At 39.3% G+C, this 14,160-nt stretch overlaps 1 protein-coding gene across 2 annotated transcripts in view; it reads right to left on the reverse strand.

Moving 5' to 3' along the window:
- Window positions 1–11,949: 11,949 nt before the first annotated feature.
- LOC100870661 (CUGBP Elav-like family member 5) overlaps window positions 11,950–14,160 on the reverse strand; it is a 154,034-nt gene continuing 151,823 nt past the window's right edge. Inside the window, exon 3 of one of the 2 annotated variants that reach the window (XM_012486569.3) lies at window positions 11,950–13,945. In XM_012486569.3, the coding sequence (XP_012342023.1) occupies window positions 13,859–13,945 (87 nt within the window). In that variant the 3' untranslated portion in view covers window positions 11,950–13,858. The remainder of the gene's footprint in view (window positions 13,946–14,160) is intronic. The other variant, XR_001112067.3, reaches the window with a different exon arrangement.

Consider the following 14,160-nt stretch of genomic DNA (forward strand, 5'->3'; position numbering starts at 1 on the left):
TATCATTTAGGTCGGTGGCTCGATTCGAAATTTACCAGGAATAGCACGGCAGTCATGAAGCAATTTCCTATCCGGTGAAAAGTAGAAAATGGAAACGATCACGGTTGCTCGAACGGACTGTACACAATGTCCTGGTCATATTCCGATGTATTGGCCATATCGATATTTGCAGGGGAGAAAGACACTCCGTAGTCGGGCGGGCGGGCGATAGGTGCAAACAAGAAACGAGAATCCCCTTGGCCGATTCCTCTCTCCGTGCCGTGTGGAGTAGATCGGCCTAGGACCGAGCGAGTGAGAGAGCAATGAAAGAGTGAAAGAGAGAGAGAGAGAGAAAGAAAGAGGTAGTAGACAGTGTGCCGGGTGAAACATACACAGTAGCTAGTCGATGTGATTGGCCTTGTGCCAGAGGCCCCTAACGACGCTTTCGAAAGGAGGAGAATCCTACTTCGTCCTCTCCAACGACGAGCCTCCAAAGATACCCCGGGACCAGTGGCGGTGACGCAATGTTGCCGCAATCACATTTTGGCACGCCTCTAGCCAACCTACACCTCGCGATAGGCACCTTCGATATCTCGCACCGTATTGAATTCGACCGATATCCAACAAATCGAGACGAACGCCGCGCCTGATTTCGCTCCCCTCCCTCCCCCCGCTCCCCCCAGCTTATTGCTACTTAAACACACGGCTCGGCCAGAATCGGTATAGTTTCCTCAGCCGAGGAAACTTCACGGGTGATCGCTAACGACTACTATTCGTTTCTTCTTTTCTCTTCTTTTCCCTCCACTGATTCCTTTCGATCGAACGCTTCGTCGCGTGTATATTATTATATGAATAATATAAGAGAAGCAAATTGAATAAAAATTGTATCGATTTCTTCTTGCGTCGAATCTGTACGATGTAATACGAGAATAAATTACATATTGAAAAATTAGAGCAAACGTTATATTGGTAACGAGCGTTTTCTTCTTTTTTTAACAATTCGAGAAGAATATTTTTTTCAACAACTGATACAGGCAGTCGATACTCTTTTAAATGCTAAGGCTAGCGGAGGCAGCGGGAGTGGAATAAAGTGCCGTGAAATAAAGGAGTATCTCCGGGGTGATTCGGTAGGCGCGGCGCGAGTTTCAGTGGTTGTGGATGGAGAGTGGTTGTATCTAATTTAAATTCCCGACATAAAAAGCTTGCACAACGCGAGGAGTGGTCTGGATAGCGTGGATCGTGGCCAAGCCACGTGCGGCTGCGAGATTCATTCCGCTTTACATGGCCAGTCCGTACCTATCCACTTCTCTGCGTCCCCCGAAATTCCCTCTTCAACATCCTCTGCTCGCACCCTCCCCCTCCCTCTGTCTCGCTCGCATCGCTTTCTCTTCCACCTGGATCTCATCTCATCTCATCTCATACGCAACCTATTCCGCATTTCTGGTCAAACTACGAGTGGAACCCTAATGCCACGGATGTTGGCGAGCAATTGTCCTTCGAAGGGAGGTATCGTGTTTCCAAAATTAAATATAGAGGGACAAGAAACTTGACATTTTGAGATACTTGATAGAAAAATAATCTTCGTATCAACGAAATTGAACTATTACGCAAGAGGACTTTAGCAGTCGTCGAAATCACTCTTTTACTTTGTGCCTTATAATTATTCAAAGGAAATCTTTAAGAAAGATAATTATGAGGAGAACAGAAAGATCAAGAATGAGATTTGAGGCAATTTGGCGTAGAAATAAAATTGGAAATTATCCGATAACGTAGCGTAATCTACTATCAAAGCTATTCAAGAGTCGGTAGAAAGGGCCTGTTCAAAGATCATCAGCCTCTGAATCTTTTCGTCCTTTGCAATCTTTCTGCGACATCGAATGTATCGGTACAACTCGAAATACCACTTTTCGTTTCTCCGTTACTCATCAAAGAGCTGCTACCATATCTTTCTTTCTTGCAACGTTTCGTTTCAAAGGACTTTCCTCCCCCCTCTATTAAAGAAGAGTACTCGCAATTCTGATGAAGATTCTAGATCAGAAACTGCAAAGATAACATAAATTCAGATGGAGGAGGAATCGTAAGAAATAAGATCTTTCGATATTATTCCACAAAGAAGAAAAGATGAAGTTGTATGCTTTAAAACATCGACATATATATACGTATATAATTTCTCTCCAATATGATTACGCAGATATCGCAACGATATACAATAAATATTTCGTTACAGAAAATTTAAATTTATTTAAAAAAAAAAGACGAGATTCGTTACGTTTTTTGTTACGAATCTTTCATTATTCGAACGATGAAAGAATGAAACCACGATACAATGGGAAAATTGAATCTCCAATTTGGCAAAATGAATAATAAATCTTGAGTGAATTAACGAGTTAAAACGATATCCCATGGTCGAGAAAGGTTGACAAACCCCAGATTCTCAATTGCAACAATTTCCTTAAGAAATAAACCGTATTCAAAAAGTAAGTGAATAAAACACGGGTCTCATTCAGCCTCGTGGTTCTACGTTATGATTTTAATTGTAATAACGAGGAGCGGTGCGAGTGTTCGGTTAAATTCGTAAAATAATATTATCTCATTGAATGGTCCGCAATTATTCGGTGGAGAAAAGCATTTCAAGTGCAGGAAATTTTGTCGATTGCCGTTGGCAAAAGTGTTCGCTGTCTCATCTGCTACAATTACCGAACCGACCGTGGTTTCTCCTCTTCCTCTTTTTCCAACGATAATATCGGAAAGTAAGAAGAGACAAAAAAAAAAAAAAAAAAAACGCAGGCGCCTATTAATAATCTTATCGTTTATTCGGTCGGCCAATTTGTAAAGGAGCTATTGCAATTATACGTATAAAAAGAAAAAAAGAAAAGGAAAGAACAGGATTGGGGAAAAAAACGACGACATGATTTAACTGTGAATAATATCATCGAATGCTAAGAGTTGGAAGAGACGACGAAAGGGAGGGAATGATAGGAAAATTATATAGCGCACCTGATGAAATCGGCGAAGGAAGTTCCGAGGTACAAAACTAGAGAATTCCGATGGAAACCAGCTGTCATAACCATGTGCTTCATGATTCCCGACAGACACGCTGCTAACAAAGAGAATTAATTATTTTCTTGAATTGAACACGATTGCTTGCGGCAACGTCCGCTACTTAATTTTCCTAAAATATCCTCTCTATTCAGAAAGAAATAGTCCTTAATTAAATTCCAACGAACATTAGCGAGATAAAAAATAACGTTAATTCTGGATTAATAATCGAACGTTCTAAAAATTATCAATTAACAATTCTAGAAATATTTCTTATAAACTTCAAAAAACAAGTTAACAAATTATTCATAGCTTGATCATATTATTCCAAAACTTGACAAATTTCAAATACTTCGTGCCGTTTAATCCTTCTCCTATTTCAAAGCGAGTTATGTTCTATCGCGAAATCCAATGAGAAAAAGTTTATTCATCCACCATCAAATCATCGTCAGTCAAAATCGTTGATATCGAGTATTTATCAAAGCGTCGAGCCTTCTATATCCAATAGCTATTACTATATATTATCATCGTGATAAACTATCACGTATAATCGTGCACGACTATGAGATAGTGATCGTTCAAAACGATTTTCGTAGTGACGAAAATGATGCATATGTATGCCCACGTTGCCAGTCCTCTTGACCGCTTACGTATCCACCATCTATCGATTCCCGGTCGAATCGCATTTCCGGTGATTCACGATGCATGCGCCAACCTAACCGACGCATTTATACCCGGCAGTAAAACCGAATGATGTGTGTCAAATATTAATATACCATAGCAGAAGCGAGAATCACGAGAGAGATAGCACACCAGATTTCCGATTCAGACTTATTGATTATTCTGCTCGTTACACCACACCTTTTCATTACACCACCCCCTCTTTTCCTTTCGTCCCCCGTCTTACGCGTTCATTAACGGTTTAGACAGGTTAAAAACGATTGCCTCGATACACGGTAATCTCATGGAAAAATTTTATTTTCAAAACCAAAATTTGATTTTTTCTGTCGAAAAAACCGAATTATTAGAAAAGCCGTTCAATCGAATTGAATTAAGGAAAACTATCTAGGCTCGATGATCGATCGGTTCGGGCGAAAATAACTTTATAACTTTTTAAATGCTGACCTGAATTTTGTTTGCTTTGACCATTGAAAATCTGAAAGCGCAAACACTCGAAAACACGTAGTATGCATTTCACCCATTTACGTCTCCGTTTACTCCGTTATTTCGAGTCGATCGATAACGTTTACTAATCATTGGAAAACATTTTCTTTATCAATAGCGAATTGGAAGAAGAATAATTTTTCTTTTCGGAGGAAAGACCGAGAAGCGTTTAAACGCGGGATTACGAGGATCGGTTACAAATTTCGGGTGGTGAACGATAGCGGCGGCGGGCTTTAGAAATTTCCAGGGTGGTCGCAGGCGGCAGAGAGGGTGGGGGTTTACCTCGATAAATCACACGGTACGCCCGACAAAAGGGGCCCGACGAAAGGGCCGTCGCCATAAACGTATAAAGTAATTACGCGTTGCATCCGCGATATAGCGGCGTCGTCGGCAAGCCATTCACCGGGATCCGCCTGTGTCCTCCCTATGGCGGTCCAAAGCCGGTTCCTGTACCATGAAATAGCAGGCCGGGGTAAGCTATGCGCGATTTTCGAAGCTTTCGTCGCGCGCTACCGCGACGAGGATTATATTTCGGGGGCGCGCATTATCGGGACGCGTACTCGATAGAGCACCTGTATGAGAGACGCCTGGTACACTGGCAGCCATGGATTTCATCGAGTTAAACCCTCTTTCGACCCCTCCCCCTCCCCTCCTCGATTCCATTCATATTCATATGCGAGCCCGATTCAAATGCGTATTACGTCTGTCAGAAGTGATGGGTCGGCGATCGTTCGAGGAAAAGCAGCTTTTCCAATGAAAAAAAAAAAAAAAGGCGCCATTCAACTTCCGACGCTCGAGGAATTGAGAAATTCTCTTTTTGAAATTGTTTCATTAACAAAGTTAAATGTTACTGGAAATATATGTGTATCTTTTTTTAGAATATCGTGCTCGGTAAAAGAAATCGAAGATTATTTTGTTTAGCAACGGTAATTTATTTCTAAAAATTATGCAACACGGATTTGCAAGTTGCACAGGCCGATGTTGCATAATTATAAAAGTTAGGACTCGTTCGAGGCAAATGGCATTCTTTGGAACGCTCGCAAAAGTTTTTATATTCCTTGTGCTCGTGGACGATTCAAAGAAGAAAGAAGAAAGAATTTCGAGGAAAAAGTAAGGACACTTTGTATTACATTTTCCTAATGCGACAGTGATAATGTATCGGAGTTGTCATAGTAGCCTTCATAATCCTTTTATCTTTGCCTCGAATTTTTGCTCTCATAAATCCACTTTTTAAACACCCCAAGAAATCTAGAGATCATGAGTAATATGCACTAAACTGTGTTGCGGGGAAAAAAGTGGGAACTTTCACATAATTACGATTCATGTTCGTTTATATTTTAATAACCTTTCTCGGTATAATTATATTCCGTTTCCGAATACGTACATGGGTATACGTGTAAATATAAACGTGTAAACAGTTCATGCCCGATAAAGATAAAGATTAACGAGCAAGACAAAGGAAGAGATCTAATAGATAAGATTAGGTAGGTCAGCGAAAATGCTGTTTCCATCGCAGCCTGTTAAATCGAGCGTAGAAATAAGAATACCTACATGCTCGACAGGAATCCAAATGGGGCCTGGTTGCTCGCAAAACGATGTATTATGTATACGGAATAAATGGAATAGAGAGCAGCTCGAGCTTGGGTCCTTCGGAACCAATAGGGCGAGCTAACGGTCCTGCCATCGAACATATTGCCATGGTCACGTGTACGCGTCCCCTCTGCCCCATATCCCGCCATTCTAGGATAAGTTTTCGGACGGAAGGAGTAGCGATGTGGATAAATTCCCCGATCTTCCGACTCTAACTTCCACGCAACAGCGAAACTGCGGATATAAGCAGGACGAGGAGAAAGTCCACGCATAATGGTTAACATCGAACCACGAGGGTTGTATCCGCTGGAATTTATCCCGATATCGTTTTTCCATTTTTCCTCTAAAAGTCTTCGCACTTCGCTCTAGCGCCCCGATATAAACGAAAGTTTCGCTTTATGCGAACCGATGTGATCGGAGTATATCTTTCCATACTTGCTTCGTAATTCGAACGTGAATTCTTATTCACGAGTAATTCGATTATAATCGATTATAATCGAATTTCATCAATATAATTTCATCGTTAAACGATGAAGTAAGTTTTAAATTTTAATATTTTAGCGTTGGCGTTATTCTCATCTACAAAGAACGTCAAAATTATCAATCCCTTCGCAATTATCTCGCTGAATAATTAATCCGTATACTTAAAATTTTTCTTTACGAAATATATAATAGGCCAATTTCGTTCCAATCTAAAGAATAACAAGAGAAAATTGAAATAAATTTATCAAGAATGAAGTTAAAAATGTATCTTCGCAAAAGATAGGAACACAAATGATATAGTTGGAAAAGTAGAAGTAGGGTATAAAGTTATTATCAAGCGCATCTTGAACTTGAGTTGATTACACTTCGAGCTCGGATATCGATCGTGTAAAAAGTTTACTCCCACGTTTCTCTCCGAATTCATCGAATTCAAGGAAAGAGCGAGGCAACGGAGGGGAATGGAGAAGAGGCGGGATTAGCAAAAGAAAAGGGATTAAAAAGAAAGGTATCACCGAGGTCACGAAATTTCTTCAGCGCCTCGTTCGTTCCTATTTCTTTGTTCTCCCTCCTTTTTTTCGCCTCCGCAAAGTTTCCTACCGTAGGCACCTCAAGCCTCCTCCTCTTGCACGGAATCTTTCCGTAAAAGTCACCTTGCTTTTCTATTGTTCCAATCTTTCGCGAACTTATTTCTCTCCCTCTCTTTCCCTTCGTTTTTCTTACCGTTCTCCCGAACCCTTAACGTACACTTTCGTTTCTCTCTAGTTACTTTTACTTAGACCCTCTCTTCTTCGCCTGTTTGCATTGCACCAGTGGCAGTGGCGGTAGCAGTAGCAGCTGGCGGCGGCTGCGCGTTCTCGAACTTTGAAACTCTAACGAAATCTCAGGCAAGGTGAATATTTTATGCGTAAATCAAATCCTGGCAAATATACGCGAGAGAGAGAGAGAGAAAGAGGGAGAGGATCGGTGGCAAGGAGCGAGTAAATTGAATAAAAGCGTTATCCGAGAGTACAACCTTGTGCTTCGACTTTCTTCCCTTTTATATGTATATATATACATATATATATATTTCTTCTTCTTTCCTTTCCATTTCGCTTATTTCTATGATATTTTCACAGTTTCGTTGAATATATTGCTGGGATATTTATCGGTTAGAATTCGAAAAATGTTTCGGATGGAGGATCTTAGTCATTCGGTAACACATGATTATAGTTGTTATTTACTTGTTTGTTGACCGTTAACAGGCTCTGTGTTACAGGGATCGTGCATCTCTGCGAGACACGACACGTAGAAAAAGAGAGATATTATTTTTTCCTGTCGCTTGGGAAAAATGCCAACGCCCTCTCACCCAGATACGATTGTGACCCAAAAAGGCACGCATTAAATTAATAAATTATACCGGTTCCTCTCTCTCGGTTGGCTCCCGTCCGAATTGCTTGGACTTTCGTGATCCTGACATTTACTTCTCGCCGATGTCACGTATGCTTCGGCTACGGGAACGAGAATTCCCCGTAGATACGAAAGATAATTTGAACGTTTTATTATCCGAAAGAACGTACCGCGGTAAATTCTCCATCGTCCATTTATCCGGACAGGATCCATATTCTCCGTGAGATATGGTATCTCGATATCATCGTAATCCTCGATTTCTCTTATCCCAAACAAATTCTGGAAACTGATTATGATAGGTAATATTCATTCGATATAGGGGAGGGGAAGGGCATTTTCTTCCACGCCATCTTTTTTTTTTTAACTCGGGGTCGTTGACTCTTTATTATTTACTCATCGGCGAACCGAGGAATGAAATATATCTCGTCTCGGCGAAATCGTGTAAACGTAGGAACGATAATAAAAAAAAAGGTTAAATAGGCCGCTGAGAGGGGTAGGGCGCGTAGCGACGACGTCCCGTTTTTCACCGAGTTTCCGCACCCGTTTCCGCGACGAATATTTGGCAATGTCGTTAAAACGAGGAGAGACCCATTCGTGATCACGTAGGCGCGCGTGCACGCTTGCCGGAACCGAAAATGTCGGAATGAAAATTAGATACATCAAAAACCCGCTGCGTACACCCGCGTTAAAATATCACAATGGCGCAGCAGGTGCATTTACCAGGTTTCACCAGAGGCTTTGACGACAGTCACCAGATAACTCTTTCATCCGGTAATTAGCCGGAGAGCCCGAGGAGTTATCACCTGGTGCGATCGTGACTATGCGCGCACCAGCGTCGTCTATTCGAGCACTCCATTTCGAGTTGAGCCTCGCCTGTTACCCCAACCGTACTGCTTCTCCGTGTTTAATTAATTAACACCGTGCCGAATAATAATTATCGAAATGAAAGATGATATCGGTCGGCTTATTTATTGGTGCATCCCGATATCGTAGTTATATCGTATCGTATCACACGCTCACCCTCGCCGTTAACCGCGTCGAGCTTCTCTGTTCCTCGCTACCTACGAACGCGGAAGCGGCCGATAAACTTTATCTAAACGCGGCTGTCCTAATTGATTCATAAATTAATTTACCGATCCGATCGACACACGCATTATTTAGACGTTTTAAACGGGCATGTTCCTTCTACTCGAGCTGCGTGTTTTCGTACTTATATGAATGATAAAGTTTCCGAAGATATTTCCAGAGATACGATACATTCATAAATTTTTATCTTACATCTCTCTGGTTCCTTCTTTCGTTCTAACTTCATCTCCCTTAATGCTTTTTTTTTTCCCCCTCGGTCTTGTTGCTTGGTCGCTGGTGATCGTTGTATTATTCAGATTCTTTCTCGCCAAAAAAGCCTCCACATTTTCTCGGAAGACGAAAGTATGAGAGTCAAGTATTACACCATTTGCAACTTTATGGTATGTGCGTCGAGCGGAATATTCGACGATGTTGTATATTTTTATATCGTTATTTTAATTGTATTTACAAAGGAAATTACAAATAATCCTAAAAGCTTATCGAATTTACCAGAAATAAGATGACTGAAAATGAATTTGAAATATTTTTCTAGGAGTACGATATATCTATCGCATAATTTATCTTAAAATTCGATCAAACTTTATTAAAATTAGGCAAAAAGTTTTTAAAGCGTTACAATTCCAAAAATAGTGACTTTGGCACAGCAAATGAACCATCATTAAAAGCGTAGAAACTGTTGTTCTTTAAAACGCTTTCTTGCTTATCTTGATACGACTTCCTGTTCCTGAGATATTGTCGTATAAAGAAAAGGATACTTTTTAGTCTTTCACCATCTTCATCTTTCTCGCGCATTCGGGCTTCTCTCTCGCTTGCTTCTCACTTACTTTGAACGTACTATAAAATCTCTATTAAATTCTTCTATTAAAATTAGAAAAACTTAAAATACTTTTTCAGTTATACCGATAGGATTTCCGGTTCCCGAGATATCATCGTATAAAGAAAAATTAATTTTTATTCATTTATTATGACTGTCTTTGCGCACCTCTTATTCGCTCAATATACATCTTAGAAATTCTATTAAAATTAAAAAAAACTTTAAGCCGTTATATAACTCCGAAGATAATAACTTTCGGTCAATGGGTGAAAAATCGTTGGAACCTTGGCCTTTAAAATGCCCTTTTTCATTTATATTTATATAATTTTCGATTCCCGAGATATCATCTTTATTACGTTCTTGCCGCTCGTACTTTTCGTTCGCACTGACTTAAATTCTTCTCTATCTTAAATTCTAGAGAACCGACAGATGCAATTCTTTAAAAACGATTTTTAAATGCTATGAACACTTTTAACACTCATATCTCGATAATCGATCGAGATATCGGGATGAATGGAAAAATGATTTGAATGGTATGCTTTTCTTTATATATATCCTGACTTCTCTGATACTAAAATTTTTTCTTGCGCTTTTCACGCAAAAAGTGCAAGTTCCATTGTGAATTTAAGCGATCGCTGCTAATAGAGACTTTACTTGTTCATTATATTTGTATGTAAGAATCATATAGATCGATCTAGGTTTTACAAAAATCAAAAATAGAGATTTTCACCGTTCCGCGATGGACGGATATACAATGCGTTTTATTTATTTCTCGATATTATTAAGCCAAGGTAACGGGATTACGGCGATCGGTGGCGTGCAACGATCTGCTTGGTGCCGGAACTCCCGATAATTATGTGCCAATTAAATTTAACGACTATCCATTATTCTGGTCTGCGAACACGCGTACAAGCTCCCTACTTTTATCTTCCTCTTTCTACCAATCCCGACACCCCTTACACCATTTGCTCTGTCCCCCATTCCCGTCGCTAGCCTGGGATCGAGCGTGCACACTGGCAACAACTAGCCAGGTCGAAATCCAATTACCTTTTAATATTGTCCGAATGGGCTTGAAATCGAATTGCCTTTTGCAAAACTCCACATGGTCTGGTTGAAAAAGTGCGGAGGATTCCTGCCAGCAAATAAATGTTCCTTCGATCTATACTTTCTTTCTCACATAACGTCGAAACGTTCTTGAACAGCACGACGTCCTCTCTTTTCTTTGCACGTTTCTCCCATCCCAGCACGATTCTATAAGGTAAAATGTCGCTCGACACTTCCAATAGAATTGGAACGCGGATCGAGATTATGGTTTTACACGATTAGACTTAAATGGACGTAAGTGATATAGAGCAGAAGACACGTACATAGGACGATGTACGATTTTCTCTGAATCGTGTCGAGGTCTGGTTTCATCCAATCGAAGAATTGAATGTAATTTATATGATATTTTTAATCATTGTTAATTCTTGAACATTGTAACTTTTTATTTTTCTTTAAATCGGAAAAACAATTTTTACTCGCTCTATAAAGATTATAATTATTTTCGTATATAAACGCTCTTTAATAAATATATAAATTTCAATATTCGAAGAATTTTCGTCGGGTTAAAAATTCTTTTTTTTTTTTTTTTTTTTTTTTCATTATCCACTCGCGTAATTGTTTTACCTAAAGCGTAGTAAATGAGCAGAGTATTTTCCGTTTTTTCGGTCGGTTCTTATTAAGAATTCAAGCTCTTTGACCACAGATTTTCCCCCCTCGCTGGATCGTAAACAGCGATCGTTTTCCAAACCCATTAAAAGCGTGATAACAACCTATCGCTGCCCACGAAACTTAATTAGCGAGCTCGGTTGAAAAAAAAAAAAAAAAATTCTAGTATCAATATTTATCGCGCAAATAGGCAGGAATAAATTGTGCCCGTTTGCACATGCTCATCGATTCATGGATTTCACTCGTTAATAATTAACGTTATCCCGAACGGTAAGAATATTTTTCATCGTAATTAAAAGATATTCTCGTTGCATCCTTTGCATACCGTTCTCCGTTCGAATTGGAAAAAATTCTTAAAATAAATTTCGATTTGATCCGATGAAATACAAACGATCCGTACCACTCGCTAATCAAATACCGGCCATTTCCAGTAACGCCTTTCTGGTCTAGAAACGGTATTCCGTAAGGGAGACCTTTACGCGCGCTGCATAAAAATCATTGGGCTTCGTATCCATTCTTCAAAAATATTTAAATTCCACAACGAAGCGAAACGTGCCTTTCCTTCGGTTTCTATATCAATTTTCTATATATTCGTACGCGTTCCCACGAATTCTTTTATATAATAAATGGATGGTTCATTGATTGAAGCAAATTCTTAAAACTGTTAAGGAAATATAAACGCAATATTAATTTTTCCATACATAGTGCGTATTATTTAATTATCTAGAAAAAAATACTTTTTTTTGTTTTTGATTCCAAAACGATTTCACGATATATTATTAAAATCTGTATCGTTTATAATTAAAATTTCTGCATTATAATTGCACAAATTAGTTTCACAATCTTGACAAAAGAGACTAAAAAAACGTTCACAGACCACGAACATGCTTTTTTTACCATCGTTTAAACACTCCATTGATATTCCATATATAGCTTAAAGAACGATCTCCTATCGAAATAATCAACGAATGATTTTTTTTTTGTGAATATTTTATCAGAATAGCTGATTAGTAAACATTTACATAAACGAAACGTTCTTCTTCTTGATTAACCAGGGATTTTCATCATGCGACACTTGCTCACAAGGGAACATCGATATCCCACAAATTCTAATTTATCATCATCAATAAACTTGCAGATTTGTAAGAAATCAAATAAATTTTTATACTCGTTCTTCCGAGAATTCTTCAGATTAAAAGCATCGCTCTACAAATTAGTCGCTTTTCCTTTCATATTTGTTATAATTTTCAAGCCGAGGGTGTTCTTCTTTCTGAAATATAACTGACTTATATACTTTATATTATAATAAAAAAACAAAATTAGCCTAACATTTTACTTCAAATACTTTACAAACCTGCAAGATTTTAAACAAATAAGAATTTTTTTTTACGGTGTTAAAAATTCCCCTTGTTAGTTTTCTCCCTCCTCTTTTTTACCAATAACAATAACATGCTGCCTGGAATAACAGATTGTCAAAAAAAAAAAAAAAAAAAAAAAAGAAATCTTACCGTATATTTGGTACACCGTTAACAACGCTGCCGGATCTTTCCGTTGCCGAATAAGATTGCTCGTGGCAGGAGACAAGCTTGACATTGTAACTTCTAACATCAAGTTTGGGATTCGGGTTGTCGGAGAAAGGGGGTGCAGGTTGTCGGGGTTGCGGGTACAAGGAAGGAGTCGATAGGGTGAGCACCAACACAGAGTGACCACTAAACACCTAACAACCAACAATAGCAGCCAACATCGAACACCGATAAACCAACGAAACTAAACCAACCACAAGTCACATTGTAACGGAACTCAGCGAATATATATATATATCATATATAGATATAGAATATAGAATATATACATAATATGTTGATTGGTGTGTTATACGTACGTGTGCGCGAAGAATGCCACTGCTTCCACGTGTAAAATTTATCTCGCGAATCGTATCCCGATTCGCGGTATCGCAGAACGGACGATCCGTCAATCTTTTGTTTAAATGATCAAAGAAGAAAAGGAAAAACGAATAGCTGGGATAACATGTACGAACAGGGAGGATAACCTTTTAGAAAAATAATTAAACAACCGTGAAATTGTTCGATTTAATTAAAGCTCGATTTGCATGAAAACTGAAATTCGACGAGGCGGTTTAATTAAGGGGAATGAATAATACCGCGAACGAAAATTTGTTTTCATACGAGGCGTGTAGTTGTCGGAAGAATGGAAGAATAGGGTAGTTACAAACCGAATAAATAAACCTATGAAACGTTCTCGTAACGACACGTAACGACCGCGTACAACGTTTTACTCGATAGTTAATTTAATGCAAAGTGTCTCGGCTCCCGATCGCAGCGCACTCTCTTCGCCACACGTGCGTCGTACACGCACAGCGAGGGCGTTCAAATCATTTTGTTTGTTGGTTCTCCGAGTTTCTCGTTAAAAAAAAACACTGAGGAACACTAACTGTGAGGCAACGACAACGTAAAAAAGTGAAACACGTTAAAACTTAATAAGGATGGCATATCTTTCAGAGACACCGAGTAGGGGTATGGTGACGTACCACATCGAGTACATTGAGAACGTGGTTCACGCGGACGACTCTAGTAGTGGTAGTTGTTGTTACATTGTGTGTTGTGGTCGTGGCAAGAAGAAGAAGAGATGGAGGAGGTGTGCGGCGCCCCCGGCCAGCCGGTCGCCCGTCACACCCTGAAACAGAATAATATTGTCACTTCCGTGCTGAATCACGTCATCCCTATCGACTATCTTGTCTCGCCATTATCTAAATTCGTTTTAGAATACACGTTTGATTATCTCTTTACGTTCAATGTATATATATATACAATGTACACACACGTGTATATATATATATATATATATATATGGAGGAAGTATAAGGTAAAGCCTATAATTTAGCATCTCGA

This window comes from Apis florea, unplaced genomic scaffold (assembly GCF_048593485.1).
Source record: "Apis florea isolate Af1SG1 unplaced genomic scaffold, ASM4859348v1 contig_1346_pilon, whole genome shotgun sequence".
NCBI lineage: Eukaryota > Metazoa > Arthropoda > Insecta > Hymenoptera > Apidae > Apis > Apis florea.